At 43.4% G+C, this 21,429-nt stretch overlaps 1 protein-coding gene across 1 annotated transcript in view; it reads right to left on the bottom strand.

The window, feature by feature from the left end:
• The window catches only part of LOC311133867 (protein phosphatase 1 regulatory subunit 12B-like), a 34,929-nt gene extending 21,229 nt beyond the window's left edge, over positions 1–13,700 (bottom strand). Inside the window, exon 1 of the mRNA XM_084167473.1 lies at positions 13,336–13,700. Coding sequence (XP_084023599.1) covers positions 13,336–13,443 — 108 coding nt within the window. The 5' untranslated portion in view covers positions 13,444–13,700. The remainder of the gene's footprint in view (positions 1–13,335) is intronic.
• Between the last annotated feature and the right edge of the window lie 7,729 nt (positions 13,701–21,429).

Below are 21,429 nucleotides of genomic sequence, written 5' to 3'. Positions count from 1 at the left end.
ACCCCCATGGAGCTCGGAGGTGCTGCACTTAGGGAGACCAGGAGAGGGGCCGTCCCCTGCACCAACTGTGGCCGCAGAGGACACACTGCGTTTTGGTGCTGGGGAGGGTCCCCAGGGAGTCGAGGCAGTAAGCAGAGCACTGGTCGACCATCTCAGGTGAGTAGGCACCCGACTCACCCAGAGCTTCCTGTTGGTCAGTTGTTTATAGAGGTTGTGTTTCCGGAGTTTTCTCCTCATTCCCAGCATAAGGCGCTAGTAGATTCAGGCGCAGCTGGGAATTTTATTGATCGTCAATATTCTCTTAGTTTAAGGATTCCTACTGTTCATGTTGATGTGCCTTTTCCTGTCCACACATTAGATAGTCGCCCGCTAGGGTCAGGTCTAATCAGGGAGGTTACCGCACCACTCTCTATGAGGACGCAGGGGGGTCATGAGGAGAGGATTAGTCTCTATCTGATTGATTCTCCTGCATATCCTGTGGTGTTGGGACTTCCCTGGTTAACCACTCATGATCCCACTATTTCCTGGCAACAGAGGGCTCTCAAGGGATGGTCCAGTCAGTGCTTGGGGAGGTGTGTAGGGGTTTCCTTGGGGGCTACTACGGTGGAGAGTCCAAACCAGGTCTCCACAGTGCACATTCCTTCTGAGTATGCCGATTTGGCTCTCGCCTTCAGTAAGAAGAGGGCGACTAAATTACCACCCCATCGTCCAGGGGATTGTGTGATAAATCTCCAGGTAGGCGCTGCACTTCCCCGGAGTCACGTGTATCCTCTGTCACAGGCGGAGAAGGCGGCTATGGAAACATATGTCTCCGAATCGCTGAGACAGGGATACATTCGGCCTTCCACTTCACCTGTTTCCTCAAGTTTCTTTTTCGTGAAGAAGAAGGATGGTGGGTTACGCCCGTGCATTGATTACCATGGGCTTAATCAGATCACTGTCAAGTACAGCTATCCCTTACATCTGATAGCATGTATGACGGAATCACTGCACGGAGCGCACTTCTTCACGAAATTGGATCTCAGGAGCGCGTACAATCTGGTGCGTATTCGGGAGGGAGATGAGTGGAAGATGGCTTTCAGCACTACCTCAGGACACTATGAGTACCTCGTCATGCCATACGGGTTGATGAATGCTCCATCAGTCTTCCAAGCCTTCGTCGATGAGATTTTCAGGGATCTGTACGGACAGGGTGTAGTGGTGTATATTGATGACATCCTCATATACTCCGCTACACGGGCCGAGCATGTGTCCCTGGTGCGTAAGGTACTTGGACGACTGTTGAAGCATGACCTGTATGCCAAGGCGGAGAAATGCTTGTTCTTTCAGGAGTCCATCTCCTTCCTAGGGTAACACATGTCCACGTCTGGGGTGAAAATGGAGAGTGACCGCATTTCGGCCATGCGTAATTGGCCGACTCCAACCACGGTGAAGGAGGTGCAGCAATTTTTGGGATTTGCCAATTACTACTGGAGGTTTATACGGGGCTTTGGTCAGGTAGCGGCTCCCATTACCTCATTGCTGAAGGGGGGACCGGTGCGCTTGCGGTGGTCAGCTGAGGCGGAAAGGGATTTCAATCGTCTGAAGAGCCCGTTTACCTCGGCTCCAGTTCTGGCTCACCCGGATCCCTCCTTGGCCTTCACGGTTGAGGTGGACGCGTCAGAGGCTGGGATAGGTGCTGTACTTTCCCAGAGCTCGGGCACACCACCCAAGCTCCAAACCTGTGCGTTCTTTTCTAAGAAGCTCAGTCCGGCGGAGCGCAACTATGATGTGGGGGACCGAGAGCTGTCGGCCGTGGTCCAAGCCCTGAAAACGTGGAGACATTGGCTTGAGGGGGCTAACCACCCTTTTTTCATTTTGACTGACCACCTCAATCTGGAGTACATCCGGGCGGCGAAGAGATTAAACCCTCGCCAGGCAAGGTGGTCAATGTTTCTCACCTGTTTTTGTTTCACCTTTTCGTACAGGCCAGGCTCCCAGAATGCTAAGGCAGATGCTCTGTCCCGACTGTATGACATGGAGGAGAGTTCCGTGGAGCCCACTCCCATACTTCCGGCGTCGTATCTGGTGGCACCGGTGGTGTGGGAAGTGGACGCGGACATCGAGCGGGCGTTGCATAATGAACCCACTCCTCCCCAGTGTCCAGAGGGTCGTGTGTACGTTCCGCTGGAGGTCCGCAATCGGTTGATCTATTGGGCTCACACGTCACCCTCCTCTGGTCATCCTGGTATCGGTCGGACAGTGCATTGTCTTAGTGGGAAGTACTGGTGGCCCACCTTAGCTAAGGACGTGAGGGTTTATGTTTCTTCCTGCTCGTTGTGCGCCCAGTGTAAGGCTCCTAGACACCTGCCCAGCTGGAGCCGCGCGTCAGGGGGGGGTGGGTACTGTCACGGATTCTGCCGAGGCTGCCCCTCCTCCTTGCTCGGGCAGGCTGCGGCGTTCGTCTTCACCGGAATACTAGCTGCTGCCGATCTATGTTATATGCGTCTATGTTGCACCTGTTGTCTATGTCACACACCTGTTTCCCATTTGTGTAATCACGCCTACCCTATTTAACCCAGGTGCTCCCAATGTGTCTTGTGCGTGGTTGTTTTTCGTTTCGTGTGTCGTTTGGTGAGCGGGTTAGTTCCTTCCTGCGTGAAGGTATTGCTGTGTTGTTATCTTTACTCAAGTTCAGTAAAGTACGTTTCCTCGAGTTCTGTGTCCTGCGCCTGACTTCGATCCACCGCATTACACTGACACTCGTTACATCATTTGAGTCAATTGGAGGTGTACATATGGATGTATTTCAAGGCCTACCTTAAAACTCAGTGCCTCTTTGCTTGACATTATGGGAAAATCAAAAGAAATCAGTCAAAGAAATTGTAGACCTCCATAAGTCTGGTTCATCCTTGCGAGCAATTTCAAAATGCCTGAAGGTACCAAATTCATCTGTACAAACAATAGTACACAAGTATAAACACCATGGGACCACGCAGCTGTCATACCACTCAGGAAGGAGACGCGTTCTGTCTCCTAGAGATGAACGTACTTTGGTGCGAAAAGTGCAAATCAATCCCAGAACAACAGCAAAGGACCTTGCGAAGATGCTGGAGGAAACAGGTACAAAATTATCTATATCCACAGAAAAATGTGTCCTATATCAACATAACCTGAAAGGCCACTCAGCAAGGATGAAGCCACTGCTCCAAAACTGCCATAAAAAAGCCAGACTACGGTTTGCAACTGCACATGGGGACAAAGATCGTATTTTTTGGAGAAATGCCCTCTGGTCTGATGAAACAAAAATAGAACTATTTAGCCATAATGACCATCGTTATGTTTGGAGGAAAAAGGGGAATGCTTGCAAGCCGAATTACACCATCCCAACCGTGAAGCATGGGGGTGGCAGCATCATGACGTGGGGGTGCTTTGCTGCAGAATGGACTGGTGCACTTCACAAAATAGATGGCATCATGAGGAAGGAAAATTATGTGGATATATCGAAGCAACATCTGAAGACATCAGTCAGGAAGTTAAAGCTTGGTCGCAAATGGGTCTTCCAAATGGACAATGAACCTAAGCATACTTCCAAAGTTGTTGCAAAATGGCTTAAGGACAACAAAGTCAAGGTATTGGAGTGGCCATCACAAAGCTTTGACCTCAATCCTATAGAAAATGTGTGGGCAGAACTGAAAAAGCGTGTGCGCGCAAGGAGGCCTACAAACCTGACTCAGTTACACAGGCTCTGTTAAGAGGAATGGGCCAAAATTCACCCAACTTATTGTGGGAAGCTTGTGGAAGGCTACCCGAAATGTTTGACCCAAGTTAAACAATTTAAAGGCAATGCTACCAAATAATAATTGAATGTATGTAAACTTCTGACCCACTGAGAATGTGATTAAATAAATAAAAGCTGAAATAAATCATTCGCTCTACTATTATTCTGACATTTCACATTTTTAAAATAAAGTGGTTATCCTAACTGACCTAAAACAGGGAATTTTTACTAGGATTAAATGTCAGGAATTGTGAAAATCTGAGTTGAAATGTATTTGGCTAAGGTGTATGTAAACTTCCGACTTCAACTGTATTTAGCCAAATACACCATAGAAATGTAATGCCATTCTTGTTAGACAGCTGAAGTTGTACTCTACACACAATTAAAAAATTGCTGGTGCTCCTCATGTCAAGTGAAGAAATTCAATGAAGCGTGGGCAAACGGCGTCAGTAAATATGACTCTTACTGATGCTGCCACGGGTGGTTGAAGAAACCTCCTCACTCGGGGCCTCTTCCTCCAGCCGGTTGGCGTGGAAAATTTTTCTCAGCAGATCGTTGGAGTAGAGCAGGACTCTCCGGCTCACCAGCTTTGCGAAGGCCGCCCTTCCGGACTGCGGTACTCCCATTGCTCGCAGCACCAGATTGTTCCGCATCAGGTCAAGTGGATTTGATATTCCTCGGTACTCCTAACAACCAAAACCCCAACAAGAGTGGGAGACCACTTGGGCGGTCATCAGAACAGGGGGCACGCTGACGACTGTGCAGGCCGAGGGGAGCAAACCAGAGAGGGCACGGTAATCCAAGTGCCCCCCAACCGCAACACACAGCCATCAATACTGACACGCACGCGGTGAGGTGCGAGGGGCAGGAATGGTAACAAGTATCACACAAGCATAATCTAACAAACAGTCGTAGATTTTGATACAATAGCCGAGGGTGCTACCACCGATTACTGGCCGAATAATCCCTCGTTATATTGCCCTCAGGTTTCTCGGAGTGCCAGACGGAGACAAGCAGTAGGAAACGGATAGCCCACCCTAGCTGGAGGACCCCAGATACAGTAGTGCTAGTCCTTGGCGATCTCAATCCAGGTAAGTAGTGCATAGCACATGGATGACTGACAGGATGACTGACGGCCAGTCTGTATGCCAGAAAAGGGTCAACTACCGCCATGCGGATCAACCAAATGTCAAATGAATGATATTCAAAGAGACGAGCCCCGCTTCGCCGGTGCTCCTCTTGTCAAGGGAAGGAATTCAATGAAGCGCGGGCAAACAGAGGCAGTAAATATGACTCTCTTAAGATAGCCAAATGCCTCCCCTGTCTTATGTTCAGAACCTTTGATTGAGCATTCATTGAAGATGAACAAATCTTTCACCCCGGAGTCATTCTTGCTAAATTTAATTTTTTTCATGAAATACCATGAGACCATTTAGTTTAGTCACCAATCCATCAGATAATGATAGGCTCACAATTTAGTATTTTTCACTAACATTTAATCCAATAGCAAAAAACATATGATACAATTTTCAAAATTATGACTCACCACCTGGATTTGGTCTTATGTAGCAAAATTTGAAATGCTGTTTTTTACATTGGATAAAAGTAGAGACTCATAGCTACAAAATGGTATATCATACACTGCATTTTTGAGGAACAATGGGAAAGTAATTCTGCTTTGAAAGTTGATAAACTTGTAAACTCACTTTTGAGAAAAGGGCATTTAAAGGTTTTGGGAACTAGTGAAGAGCTCTTCTTTGTCTACACCCATTCAGCATCGTTCACACCCTCTTAAGCTTTAGCCCCACCCATCTCGTTTTGCTCTTGGAGCGTTCAGAGTGCACACTTGATGCTCTGGCCAATGATTTGTTTACCTCTGGATAACATGAAAACAGCTCTGCTGGCAACAATTTCATTAAACTTTTTTGCCGACGTTTACTGACACCGGTCATATTCAATGGGTGTTGTACACTTTAGCTTAAGACATGTAGCTAGCTAGGTAAACAATGAACCTATCTAGGTAAACAACGTGTAAGATCACACACGTCACGTAACGTTAGCTAAGGAGCCAGCCAGCTAATGTTAGCTAGTTAAACAACAATGAATAATAACTTCAAAAAAAGTAACGTTAGCTAGGGAGCCAGCCAGCTAACATTAGCTAGCTAGCTAACAGTACACTAGCTTGAAATGAAACCACTTTCTGTCAAAATTAGAAACGTGTAATATCTGAAAATGTAGCTAGCTAGACTATCTTACCCGTATACATCATCATGCATGATGGACGCGTCTCGCTCTCACGGATGCCATGCCACGGTTGCCCTTAGTTTGAACATGTAATCTGGAGACGTGTTTTCGCCATCTCTTTAGCTATCATACTCTAATTCCACTGATTTCAAAACTCCATCCTCCAGAAAGTGGAGAGCAACACTTACGCAGCTCCACTAGACGATACATTTAAAAAAAAGCCACATTCGACAGGATTACCAACACAGACTGACCGGCTCAAATAGACAGAAGGCTTCTCTCGGCATGTCCAGCCCACTCATTATCTCAGCCAATCATGGCTGAGATAAGGGAGGTAGCTCAGTTGGTAGAGCATGGCGTTTGCAACGCCAGGGTTGTGGGTTCGATTCCCATGGGGTATGAAAATAAAAAGAATAATGTATGCACTAACTGTAAGTCGCTCTGGATAAGAGCGTCTGCTAAATGACGTAAATGTAAATGTAAATGTAGTGGAATGGTTGCTGTCTTTTTCTGTGTCTTAACCAACAAGGCTCGTAATTAAACTATTTTATTCATATTTACAGATGGCATACAAGTTTGTTATTAAGGCACATGAAAGTTCAAATGTTCCAGAAGGCATTTCTGCCAAGAAACGCATTTTGATAAAAAATTAAATACAAATAAAAAACGTTAAAATGGCTCTCCTGTGTCATGACTTGCGACATACGCCTAGTTTCCTGAAACGGGTCACAATTTATATTTTTTAAGTGCTGAATAGAAGGAATAATAGAGGGTAAATACCATTTTCCATACAGTTTTAGCTATGTACCAGTATTTCCAATTGTTCAAGTTTACTGCAAAAATACTAATAATTGTATCCACTGTTTGTAGCATATTGAGAAAAATGTCAGTCTTACAGTTTCAGTATCCTTGTACAGTAGAAGAAATCATCAGATATAGGGGGTTTTGTGGCATATATTGTAAAGCAGACACCGACAGTAAAAGGTATTGGTGTAGCCTGGGATACAGTGCATTCGGAAAGTATTCAGACCCCTTCACCTTTTCCACATTTTGTTATGTTACCGCCTTATTCTAAAATTGATTAAATTGTTTTTCTTCCTCATCAATCTACACACAATACCCCATAATGACAAAGCAAAAACTGGTTTTTAGAAATTTTTGCAAATCTATTACAAATAAAATCTGAAATATCACATTTACATAAGTGTTCAGACCCTTTACTCAGTACTTTGTTAAAGCACCTTTGGCAGCGATTACAACCTGGAGTCTTCTTGGGTATGACACTACAAGCTTGGCACACCTGTATTTGGAGAGTTTCTCCCATTCTTCTCTGCAGATCCTCTCAAGTGCTGTCAGGTTGGATGGGGAGCATCACTGCACAGCTATTTTCAGGTCTCTCCAGAGATGTTCGATCGGGTTCAAGTCCAGGCTCTGGCTGGGCCACTCAAGGAAATTCAGAGACTTGCCCGAAGCCACTCCTGCGTTGTCTTGGCTGTGTGCTTAGGGTCGTTGTCCTGTTGGAAGTTGAACCTTTGCCCCAGTCTGAGGTCCTGAGCACTCTGCAGCATGTTTTCATCAAGGATCTCTGTACATTGCTCCGTTCATCTTTCCCTCGATCCTGACCAATCTCCCAGTCCCTGTCACTGACAAACATCCCCACAGCATGATGCTGCCACCACCATGCTTCAACGTAGGGATGGTGCCAGGTTTCCTCCAGACATGACGCTTTGCATTCAGGCCAAAGAGTTCAATCTTGGTTTCATCAAACCAGAGAATCTTGTTTCTCATGGTCTGAGAGTTCTTTAGGTGCCTTTTGGCAAACTCCAAGCAGGTTGTCATGTGCCTTTTACTGAGGAGTGGCTTCCGTCTGGCCACTCTACAATAAAGGCCTGACTGGTGGAGTGCTGCAGAGATGGTTGTCCTTCTGGAAGGTTCTCCCATCTCCACAGAGGAACTCTAGAGCTCTGTCAGAGTGATCATCAAGTTCTTTGTCACCTCCCTGACCAAGGCCTTTCTCCCCCGATTGCTCAGTTTGGCTGGGGGGGCAGCACTGGGAAGAGTCTTGGTGGTTCCAAACTTCTTCCATTTAAGAATGATGGAGGCCACTGTGTTCTTGGGGACCTTCAATGCTGGAGAAATGTTTTGGTAACCTTCCCCAGATCTGTGCCTTGACACAATCCTGCCTCGGAGCTCTACGGACAATTCCTTTGGCCTCATGGCTTGGTTTTTGCTCTGACATGCACTGTCAACTGTGGGACCTTATATAGAGAGGTGTGTGCCTTTCCAAATCATGTCCAATCAATTGAATTTATCACAGGTGGACTCCAATGAAGTTGTAGAAACATCTCAAGGATGATCAATGGAAACAGGATGTACCTGAGCTCAATTTCGAGTCTCATAGCAAAGGGTCTGAATACTTATGTAAATAAGGTTTTTCTGTTTCTTATTTTTAATTCATTTGCAAAAATTTCATAAAACCTGTTTTTGCTTTGTCATTATGGGGTATTGTGTGTAGATTGACGAGGAAAAACATGTATTTAGTCCATTTTAGAATAAGGCTGTAACGTAACAATGTGGAAAAAGTCAAGGGGTCTGAATACTTTCCGAATGCACTGTATATATGCCATTTCTGCCCCAAGCAACATTGCACAAGATCAACTTCTATGTGACGTGCACTGTAACTGCTACAGTATCATTAGCTAAAATCATTCTCTTTTCAGCAGCGGATTGTAACCTACACCATATTTTGAAATAGTAGCACTAACACATTTAGAGACAATTTCCACATTGCCCTACTGTATTGAAGCACACTGGCTGATGGAGGATGATGTAGTAGTTACATCCACATCTATATATTAATTTGGTTTTACCGTCCAACCTAAAATGAGCCTGTCAGGTAGCCAGAAGATTTAATCTTTGCACAGAGTGGAAATTTCCAGATTTTCGACCATTTTCTCTGGCCTTCATTAATTTATTTAGTCAGCCTCATTCTGACCGTCCTACAGTGTTAAAAACTCCAATAACTGTTGAATGTATTAGGATTGGACCATTGTTTTTCTTAGAGGACTATATATACAGTTGACCCATTGGTCAGAATATACATTTTTGATTGGACACCCTGCCTATTGAAGCAAACTGGCTGATGGAGAATGATGTAGATATTTTCAGCCACATCCATATATGATTTAGTTTTGGCTTCCAACGTGAATTGATGTCAATTAATACATTTATGATGTAAAAAGATTGAATTTTACAGTGATCAGCAGTTATTGAATGTATGCAAATTGAACAAGTGATTTGGCGCAGTGAACAAGTTACTGTGTATTTGTTTGTGGTATTCAGTCAATTGGGAATGTGCTTAGGGTTTTAAATCATGAGGCATTTTGATGATCTGTTTTTTTTTGGTGTGTGTTTAGAGTTGAAAATGTACCACATACATGTGCATATTGCACCAAAGTGATTGATTTTTTATTATTTTTTTACTTTAAAGTGAATGTGTTGAGTTTCCATTATCCATTATTTGCAGTCCAAGTCATGACCAAACACAACATTCTGAACACTCACAGAACTGCCTGGGTCATAATTATTCTTTTTTAACAAACCTTGCCTAGGAATGCCTGTTACAATTCCTCCCTAAAACATTAACCCATATTGGAGCAGTGATTAGCAGGCCTGCCTATGGACTGGGGGACCTGGGTATGAGACCCATTACGGCATTACTCTATTACCATTTGCAATAAACTCCACTAGATGTTTGCTCCCCACTTTGTTTGAATGTTGCCAATGGAATCTCCCTCAGCCCTGCTACTGACTTTACTTGAGTGACCTAAATAAGACCATTACCAGCCTCTAAAATGACAGAGCAGAGCTGTCAAGATCAGCACTTTGTAAAGGACTTTGTGTCCTGTATGCATAGGGATTCTGTGTTTTTCATTTTCAGTTCAAGTGGTCAGGAAAAACCCCTGGCCCTAGTTATGATCTCTCACGGAAGACTTAGACCTTTACACCGTCCTGCAGCCAAGCTTGTTCTTATCAGCAGAGAGCATCTTGGGATGAAACTTGAAGCTCACACCAAGTCAGAGAAGGACAGAGGAAACAGCCACATGCATTAACTGAGAGCCAGAGATAAAACTAAACATATCCAAAAAAGGTCATAACTATGGCAGTGGCTTAGCTTGGGAATCTTGACGGTTATTGCCTGCTGAAGGGCTGGAGGCAGGGTATATGAGCGTGTTTTTAAAGAGATACTCCTTCAAATATGGTAATGTTTGAGCTTTTTAATAGTGTCAGATGATGTTGGGGTCACTTGTCACTTCAGTCACTTGCCTTGTAGATTATTATTTAATTAGAGCTGAGAGGTTTATTACTGATAGAATAGAATAGAATAGGAGATGTGTTCCACTGCAGACAAAATCATTCATGCTGCTATATATCCCCAGTCACTCTCCTACAGTATCTGGGCCAACCCCTGACCTCTGTGTTCTGGGCCAACCCATGACCTCTGTGTTCTCAGGCTGCAGTGGACCAGCACTTTGTCAGGCAATTACAAGAGTTCAGCCCACAAAGCCAAATATTTATGCTTTTACGCCATGGCATGCAAGAGTGAAGGCATTTAACATTGATTAAAATTGTGCTATCTAGAAATCACGTCAATGGATAAAGCTAACAATGTAAGATCATATGCATTTTTTCTTGTTTTTTGTGCACTTGCCTATTATTGCTCTCAATAATAAAAGAGACTTAAATTGAAGTCTGGACGAGAGACTTAAGGTCATGCACAGACGTATGGACTCACTGCAGTGTTTAGACAGCTTTATTTTTACTACAGACTAGGCTACCTGTCAGCATTTCTTCCAGCCTGGGACAAACCATTACACATCAAGTAAAGCCTGTCGCATGCTTCCCAGTCTAAACAGTTTGCGCATATATTATGATTACATTTTGTGACGTTTTTGTTCGTTTTAAAGTTCAGCAAGTTTTTATTTCTTCTGTTCGCGCACACATTATTTTCTTGAGGCAAGTTGAAGTTCGGTAGCCGAAGTCTATGTCCCTTCGAAGGTGATTGGTCAACAGCCTACTACTCCTAGTAGGAGTGAGAACTATGGACGGGATTCTTCAATGAAGTGTTTGTTGTCATTCAACGAGAGATGACTAGTTTTCATGCTTTTTTTTTTTCACTTGAAAAATACTGCAACTAACATGTTAGTTAGATGTAAAATTCTGCGACTAGACCCCCTAGGCAAAAACATCAAAATCAATTACAGATTTCTTGATTTATCCTAGATTCATTCTGACTATTTTGAGGAAGTGTATACTGGCTATGTTGTTGCTAGAGGCCCAAACAGTACTATTGCCACTTTTTTCTCGTTTTTCAGGTGAAGGTCTTTTAAGGGAGTATGCGAGGCACAGACGTTCGCTTCACCTAGCCGACCAAACCAAACCTAGTATGTGGGCGCCTTTAGGCTCTATAAAGTGTTGGCCAGTCCCTCCACAGATACAGATTAAACTGAATTGTTCAAGGGGGTCTACAGGGGGGATCAGTCCATTGCTTTAGTCTCGGGCCTCATGTAAAAACACACAGGAATGGTTCCCGTCAGACATCAACAAGCTCTCAGTCTGTGTCAACACTATCAGCTCTCTCTTATTAAAGAGTCTGTCTGTGTTTGGAGCCATGGTAAGCTCTCATAAAAATAAGGCTTGCTGTTGACCCCCTGAAGCTCTGCTTTGGATCATGGATCCAGCACTGGGAGATGCTGGTGTGATAGAGAGGGCCTGCTCTGAGTCTGGTCTTCCAACACTGACCAACCCAGTCAGGAATAACCCCTATAATATCTAACCCCTAGGTACTTCATGTAGATCTGGGTATAAACAATATGGTTGTAGCTCCACCTGGTTCTCTAGTATGCTTGGTGAAAGTACTGCCATATTGATTTCACCAATCAAATCCTTTCCTATCCACACCTGTGCCTAGAGTGTAAAGGCCAGGGGTTGTTTGTGGACCAGGCCAGTCTTCCTCTGTGCTCCCCTCTTGCTCTGTTAGATGTCATGGGGGACTGACTGTCTGCTGACCAGCTCTTCCCAAGTGGAAAATGTGAGCTTCTCCCACTGGACCAGCGGAGGGATAGACAGTGTCTGCGTTCCAATACAAGACAGCCCTAAGTACTCTGACCATCTCTCTCTCTCTCTCTCTCTCCCCCTCTTTTGCTCTCTCTCTTTTGCTCGCTCTCTTGCTCTTGCTCTCTCTCTCTCGCTCTCTCAAAGTTCCAGTGTCACTGCTTGAGTAAACAGTTGAGATGAACTTCTTATTACAATCTATTTTTAATTTTCCTGTTTCGTTTTCACTGTCTGGCTCGTGCTGCCAGAGTCTTGTCCAGAGTGATATACTTGAAATCATGCCTCTCAAAGGGTTTGATATTGTTGATCCTGTCAGATATCTATCTTCAATGCCAATCTGAGTTTTATATGTCAGTTGCCTCTTGTTATTTCGTTGAGTTACACAGGACCCCTCTCAGTAAAATTCTGAGGCAACTTTCTGCCCGATGAAAAAATAGCATGGAGCTGATGATGTCATGGAAACTCCAAAGTTATCCGGGACTTATATGACCCATCGTGGGAAGTAAATGTTGAGGCTGTATTGGACAGCTCTCTCACAAAGAGAGAGAGCCTGTGTATTAGTACACTTTGTATCTGTAATGTGTGTTACCATGTTCTTTGAATAATTACATGCATGCAGCCAATGCTGAAAATTCATTTTCCTTTAGTCAAATTTACTCCCACATAATCCACCGGGCCCAAGAGATCTCATCACTATCTGTCATTACAATCTGATGATGTCTGCTCATGGAACAATTACATTGGTTTCAATGTTGAGTAAAACGTTTATGGTTAAACAAAGAAGGATATTCAAAATAACCCGTTTTTCCTGGACACCCTAAAAGCATAACACCTATAGCAGTGATTCCCAGCCTTTTTTGGTTACTGTACCACCAACAGAGTTTACTCTTCCCGGAGTACCCCTGAAGTAACCCCTACTGCATTTTACCAGTAGGCATATGGTCTCATGAGTCTTCTCAAGTACCCCCTGTGGATAGGCCAAGGTCGTAGTACCTATGGTTGGGAACCACTGACGTATAGTATTAGACCTACACACAGTGCACTGTGCTCCAAACCAATGATGATAGTCAAAAGTCAAGCATGGCATTTTGTCTGAGCTTCTGCACATGGCAATGTAACAGCTTCTGCACATAGCAATGTTTAGAAACAGCAGCCTAACAGCATCCTAGGCATTTCCTTGATATTGCCCATAGAAAAGATAAGTCATCTGCTCTTACTTTGAGACTTCTGGAAGTCGGCGAGGGTGTAGTGAGAGACGAGTCAGAGAGTGACTTTGTCGTGCGTGGCTGATCCTTTGCGTTGCGGGGGGAGAGAAGAGATGACATCGCTGCAGGCTACTCTACACTGCATGGGGTTCAAGTCTGGTCCAGCAGTCTGGTCCAGCAGTCTGGTCCAGCAGTCCTGTCCAGCGGTCTGGTCCAGCAGTCCAACCAATGTGATTCCAAAAGACTACTGCATAAACAATCCAGTGACACGCAGTTAAAATCCCTGTGATGTGAATGGTGGTGAAGGGACAGAACCAGAGTTGTGATCCAAAGTATAGAGTTCTAATGATATAAAAACAGCTGTGGCCAGGAGTGTGATCTATCTTCAAGTGATGTTGAGTTATGATGCGATGAGTTGAGGGTGAGTGAGTAGCAGAAGTGTGATCCACAGATGAGGGAGCTGTGGAGGAAGTAGAGGGTGGGCGGTGCTCCAGAGCAGGGTTTCCCAACCCTCTTCTCAGGCCGCCCCAGACGTTTCACATTTTTGTTTTAACCCTAAACTGGCACACCTGCTTGATGATTAGTTGACTAATTGAATCAGGGCTGCCAGTTTAGGGTTAAAACAAAAATGTGAAACGTCTGGGGGGGCCCGAGGAGAGGGTTGGGAAACCCTGCTGTAGAATATATGTGGAGGGACACTGCCTGGAACTTGACAGCAGTGCCGCTCATGAGAGTACTCTCTCACTGGACTGTGGTCATTCAACAAAAATGAAAATATCAAAGCAAAGAACTCTGCTCTCGTTCTGCCTGACAGTCTCTCTCACTCTCTCTTTTTTGCCTCACAGTTTCTCTTTCTCTCTTTCTCTCTCTCCCTTTCCTTCTCTAATCAGCCTTTGAGCTGTGGACTAACATGAATTTTAGACTTTAGAATTAGTTATGAAGATGATCTCTTTTTTACATAAAAAAAATGACAGCCTCACCCAAATTGGATACTAGTATTCCCTTAGTGTAAAAGTACAACCACATATTTAATGTGTATATTTATAAAAACATGATATCACACAGTGGCCAGCAGAGGTCCTCTCAGTACCGTACAGTAGACTACAAACTGTAAATGAGGAGGATCCTTTAGCCTCACAGGGATTATTTGCCTGCTGGAGAGAAGGGGTAGGAGGGGATCTGGAGAGAGGGGGGCAGGAGGGGTAGATGACAACAACAGGAAGTATTTTTGGCTGGGGCTCATGATCCCTACTTCCTTTGATTACTGCTCCCCTAATGAGTCAGTGGTCAGTGCCTGTCTAACAACAACTTCTGCCTTCAGCATGTACAAATACAGTACACATACTATACACATACCTTATGGACAAATAATCACTATCTTTACTTTACAGAGAGGGGATATGAGCATAACATTAAAGGTGACAATAGCATAAATTATCTTTATGCCCTGAAAAATGATAGCTTGTCATCTATCTCTACCTAAATTATTTGCTCAGACCAATTGAAAAGTGATTAAAAAAAATAAAAAAATGTCCTCTCACTGTCAACTGTGTTTATTTTCAGCAAACTTAACATGTGTAAATATTTGTATGAATATAACAAGATTCAACAACTGAGACATAAACTGAACAAGTTCCACAGACATGTGACTAACAGAAATTGAATTTTTGTCCCTGAACAAAGGGGGGGTCAAAATCAAAAGTAACAGTCAGTATCTGGTGTGGCCACCAGCTGCAGTAAGTACTGCAGTGCATCTCCTCCTCATGGACTGCACCAGATTTGCCAGGTCTTGCTGTGAGATGTTACCCCACTCTTCCACCAAGGCACCTGCAAGTTCCCAGACATTTCTGGGGGGAATGGACCTAGCCCTCACCCTCCAATCTGTGAAGTTTTTTGGATTTTTACGAATTATGTTTGAAAGACAGAGTCCTGAAAAAGGGACGTTTCTTTTTTTGCTGAGTTTATATATTGGTAACAGCAATACCACTCCACATGATTAACCAGAAAAACAACAATCATCGCAGCCTAATCACACCAATCATGTTGGTTTATTTATATTCACCATGTGGACATATAAATTAAATTCTGTATCTCCACACGGTTTAAACAAAGAATTAGATTTCACCTCCTTCCATAAGCCAAATAGAGATTGTTATACAAGAACACTGTCCAAATCAGATTTTGCACATCGTTTATGAGTTGTCCCCACATATTTATGAACGGCTGTGCCTGATGTCCTTTGTGGTGGGCTATCTCATGAATTGATATGAGGTGAGCGGACACCTGGGGCGGTTGACTTGTGAGTTGCCCTTCGTGCCCGCTCCCATACCGTATAATTCTGTATTTCTTTTTGACTAATTTGTATACAGGTATACCAGAAAAACCACATCCCTGATTGGTAGTTGAGTGGCAACCCTGATTAGAAGCACCTGCTGCTCATCGTTGTTCTTTACAAATGCTGTTTTGAATTAAAATAAAATTGTACCTACACACCGAAGAAGGCTGTAAAGCGGAAACATCTGTGTACGCTATCCCTGATGCAGTGAAAATAATTTTAAAAATCGAATAATGAAGAAAGCTTTATGCGACCCCTTTTTGTTTGTCTGAATTCGCAGGTTTTACGCACCAGCCAAGCTTCTGGGATAGCGCAATGGTTCTATTTTGATTTATTTATTTATATTTTCTAAATAGTATATGAAAATCAAAGACCATGTTGACACTGTCTCCTGGTAAGATAAAACAAACTACAGTGCGTGGGAATTGTACTGTGTGCACCTTTTAGGGCAGAGATCATTACAGTATGTTCATTATTTTGGGTGGATTTTTTTACTACCAGATCTGCTAAACCAATACTCACAAGATCACATTATCCTCATAATACTCACAAGATCACACATCAGTACTGTATGGACAATTCTCTTTCTCACTTTGACGCACATTGACGATGAGACAGTGATCTGTAGATACTGGCACCACCTGGTGGCATAATACAACGCTTCCAAAGGGCTTAAAAAAAGCTTGGCGGTAAAAGAACAGCGAATGAAATGGCATCAAACCATATGTTTGATGTATTTGATACCATTCAACTGATTCCGTTTCAGCCATTACCACGAGCCCGTCCTCCCCAACCTCCTGTGATGTGAACATTTCCTCAGAATAAATAAAACAGGATTGTATGAGTAGGGAGCTAGAGACACCACTAGATGGGGTATCGAACACAAAGAGGCAATATACCAGTTACAGAAAACACTTCGATAACAATTCTTCATTCATGCCTGATGGGTGGAGAGTTTTTAAATAGAACATCCACCTGCATTCTAGCTGGAGAAGACTTAGTTCAAGATTACCAGACAGGGGAAACTCTACTCACATGTACATCATGTCCAGTGCAGGGCTATAATGTTCTCACAGCTATAGGCTAAGCCAACACCATACAGTAAATAACCTTTGGGTAAGTAGTGCAAAGGTGTTTTGTTACAGATCACAGTATGGTTAAGGTTTCAAGCCATTCTTTTTGGAGCTGATTCAGACTTAGGACATGTACGCCTTTCCTACGCATGCCTTTCCTATGCACTTTTCAGTAGTTGGTATTCAGACACCTTATGGAGACGTGTTATGAGGTTTGCAGGCGTGGTTCCCTTGCACGCACTGAATACATTTAATTCATCCCCAGAACACACAATTACTATCAATTTCATCAGGGAGTTTTTGTTCAATTTGTTTTTCTGTTCATTTATTTAAAGCAATCCTGTGTGGCTCAGTTGGTAGAGCATGGCGTTTACAAAGGTAGGGTTGTGGGTTCGATTCCCATGGGGGACCAGTACGAAAGAGTTATGAAAATATATGTACTCACTACTGTAAGTCACTCTTATCCAGAGTGTCTGCTAAATAACAAACATGTAAATAACAGTGTCCCATTAATTTGATCAAGACTTGAATGTAGACTATGGAGAATGTGTTCAGAATATACAGTGCATTCGGAAGGTATTCAGACCCCTTCCCTTTTTCCACATTTTGTTAGGTTACAGCCTTACTCTAAAATGTTCCCTCCTCAATCTACACACAATACCCCATATTGACAAAGCGAAAACAGGTGCATCCTGTTTCCATTGATCATCCTTGAGATGTTTCTACAACTTCATTGGAGTCCACCTGTGGTACATTCAATTGATTGGACTTGATTTGGAAAGGCACACCTTTCTTTATAAGGTCCCACAGTTGACAGTGCATGTCAGAGCAAAAACCAAGCCATGAGGTCAAAGGAATTATCCGTAGATCTCCGAGACAGGATTGTGTCGAGGAACAAAACTGGGGATGGGTACCAACACATTTCTGCAGCATTGAAGGTCCCCAAGAACACAGTGGCCTCCATCATTCTTAAATGGAAGAAGTTTGGAACCACCAAGACTCTTCCTAGAGCTGGCCGCCCGGCCAAACTGAGCAATTGGGGGAGAAGAGCCTTGGACAGGGAGGTGTGTGAGAGCAAAAATTACAAGATTATGCTATAATACTGTTATTGCATCAAATGGTTGTTTTCTGCAATAGAATAGGGTTCTTAGCACTCTCATGTTTCTGTGTTAACACTGACAGTAGATTTACGATGCCTTTGGTGATAAAACCTACAGCATGCATTCCATAGAATGAGTTGGTGTTTGTGTAATGAGGTACCAGGGAGAGATGGCTCGGGTATGGATAATGATGAGAGGAAGCTTGTTTTGGGGGCCAAACTCTGGTTTCTGTACAATAAGAACAGTCTTCATGGCAAATGCTATCTGGCTGGGGGATACTCCTTTCTCATATATCAAGTCTCACCTTGTGACCCATTCCATACATCTGTTATTTGTCATGTAGACTAAGAGGGTGTATCTTTGCTATAAAATATATTTGTATTCTTTGTGTTGGGGCTCTCAGCCAACAGTCATAACTGTTGAACCGACCAGCCCCGGTTATTGCCTTATTGACAAGTTCTGAATAAAGTAATATCCTGATTGGTGATTGACCCTGTCTCTCCTCATTATTGATTAAAATGTCCACTACAGGTGACCAAGAACCCGATGGTCACTCTCACAGAGCTCCAGAGTTCCTCTGTGGAGATGGGAGAACCTTCCAGAAGGACAACCATCTCTGCAGCACTCCACCAATCAGGCATTTATGGTAGAGTGGCCAGACGGAAGCCACTCCTCAGTAAAAAGCACATGACAGCCTGCTTGGAGTTTGCCAAAAAGCTCCAAAAGGACACTCAGACCATGAGAAACAAAATTGCCATGCATCACATCTGGAGGAAACCAGAGTGCGCTCTGGGCGCTGATAAATTCAGAGCGTTGTTAGATTGTCCATTCGTAAATTCAGAGTGTTTCGCTCTCGGAGCGTTCAGAGCGCACACGTCACTGGAGGAGGGTTGATCCAAGCGTTCTGACCTCACAACGGCAGTCAAGCACACAAGCTAACTGGCTAACTTGCTAGCTACTTCCAGACACAAATGAGAGAACACCTCACTCTGACCATTTTACTCGCCCTAGCAGAGCTGGTTAGGCTGTTTTCATGTTATCCAGAGTGTTGGTGACTGTAACTGTGCTGCAGGCAACAATTTAATTACACTTTTCTTGCCAACGTTTACTGACAACAGTTATATTTACGGATGTTGAACGTTCGTAAATTCATCAGTTATTCTGCGCTCTGGCACACTCAGACGAGAGTGCTCAGAAATCGGAGTAGATAGCCAGAGCGAATTAACGATGTCCATTAGGAACGGACAAATTACATGAATAATCAAGTCAATAGACGTTGGGTAGTTAGTTAGATAGCATATAGTTAATATACTGGAAAGTCTGATGTATTAGTAGCCAACTAACGTTACGTTAGGTAGCTAGCTAACATACCGGTACATACTGCTGTAATGATATGCTATGCGGTTCATAAGGATAGCGTAGCTAACAAATTGTCAGCCAACATAACATGTAACGTAACTTATTTGAAAAGTCATTACTTTATTACATTGCTCAACATTTTCTTAACATTTGTCATAATTAGTTAAAGCAATGAATTTGTATCTGCTCTCGTCGGACTACGGCTGCACATTTTCCGTACGTTGTGAAGCCACGCCCATTTTCTGAAGAATTGCATTATGTGCCCTAAAAACACCGAAATAGTGTCCACTGCTTGTATACTTCATATTTTGGTGAATTTAGTACGACATCCGGGAACTTTTGGCATACTAACTATATCCATACTATGACCAATAAGCATACTACATAATCAATTCATCTCACAAATAGTACTGTTAGTGCTGTTAGTATGAGTATTCAAACACAGCTCTGCTCTTTCCATGATATAGACTGACCAGGTGAATCCAGGTGAAAGCTATGATTCCGTATTGATGTCACCTGTTAAATCCACTTCAATCATGGGCCAGCATCCCTGTGGAACGCTTTTGACACCTTGTGGAGTCCATGCCCCGACAAATTGAGGCTGTTCTGAGGGCAAAAGGGGGTGCAACTCAATAGAAAGGTGTTCCTAATGTTTTGTACACTCAGTGTAGATGAGTCTTTGGGCCAGGAGTAATCCAACTTTAACAAATAAAGATGGCCAGCACTCACAAAGACAGATAGGCATTGATTTAGTTGTATTTCACAACAACTGTCTCAAGGACATCACAAAGACTTCTTCAGCTAATTTTATTTGTGATAGTGCTTGCCATCTTTATTAATTTAGTTGGAATGGTCATCATTGTCATCTCTGTCACACTTGTGATCAGTGTCCTTAGCTATTTTGGCAGCCTCTACCACCTTAGCATTAGCTGCAGGCTCAGGCGCTGCAGGGGGATTAGCCGCTCTCTCTTCCTTGATTGCTTTCACCTTCTCCATCAGCACCTCTCTGTCTGACGTATTTTTTAACTGCATGCTCTTGGGCATTCTCCGCAAAGTCAACTCCAGCTCCTCCTGCTCAATAGTAGATGTAATTTTAAGGCAGAAACATTTGAAGACTGTTCAAGGGGTGTGTAGACTTTAAATAGCGACTGTATATATTTTAAAAGAAATGCCCTTTTTCTGGTCCACAAATTGCTTTCGACAAAACAAATAGGTCCAGAAAAAATCTGTGTGGTCCTCCGTTTATTTTTTAAAATCCTGATGTGGCCCTCAAACCTAAATTATTGCCCATCCCTATTCTAGGTGGTGATGCAAAGACATTTAATAGTGAAGGGCATTTCAAGTCTTAGCCTTTTCATTCTGCTTCATTCACCTTCAAATAATCTAAGTAATTGAAAAAAAGGACCAGATACTATGACATGAATAATCAAGAACTTCCCACTGGGAACACACTGGTTGAATCTGCTAAATGTATATTGTTGAGATAGTTTTTTTCAAATCCCAGATCTCAGAACTGTTTTGTGATGTCTTCCTCTTTCATGACTCAATAAGTACAGTGAGGGAAAAAAGTATTTGATCCCCTGCTGATTTTGTACGTTTGCCCACTGACAAAGACATGATCAGTCTATCATTTCAATGGTAGGTTTATTTGAACAGTGAGAGACAGAATAACAACAAAAACATCCAGAAAAACGCATGTCAAAAATGTTATAAATTGATTTGCATTTTAATGAGGGAAATAAGTATTTGACCCCTCTGCAAAACATGACTTAGTACTTGGTGGCAAAACCCTTGTTGGCAATCACAGAGGTCAGACGTTTCTTGTAGTTGGCCACCAGGTTTGCACACATCTCAGGAGGGATTTTGTCCCACTCCTCTTTGCAGATCTTCTCCAAGTCATTAAGGTTTCGAGGCTGACGTTTGGCAACTCGAACCTTCAGCTCCCTCCACAGATTTTCTATGGGATTAAGGTCTGGAGACTGGCTAGGCCACTCCAGGACCTTAATGTGCTTCTTCTTGAGCCACTCCTTTGTTGCCTTGGCCGTGTGTTTTGGGTCATTGTCATGCTGGAATACCCATCCACGACCCATTTTCAATGCCCTGGCTGAGGGAAGGAGGTTCTCACCCAAGATTTGGCCCCGTCCATCATCCCTTTGATGCAGTGAAGTTGTCCTGTCCCCTTAGCAGAAAAACACCCCCAAAGCATAATGTTTCCACCTCCATGTTTGACGGTGGGGAT

The sequence above is a fragment of the Coregonus lavaretus genome (genome assembly GCF_964263955.1).
Source record: "Coregonus lavaretus genome assembly, chromosome: 8".
Lineage (NCBI taxonomy): Eukaryota > Metazoa > Chordata > Actinopteri > Salmoniformes > Salmonidae > Coregonus > Coregonus lavaretus.
The sequence above is the reverse complement of the archived record's forward strand: the minus strand, read 5'-3'. Positions and strand labels throughout refer to the sequence as shown.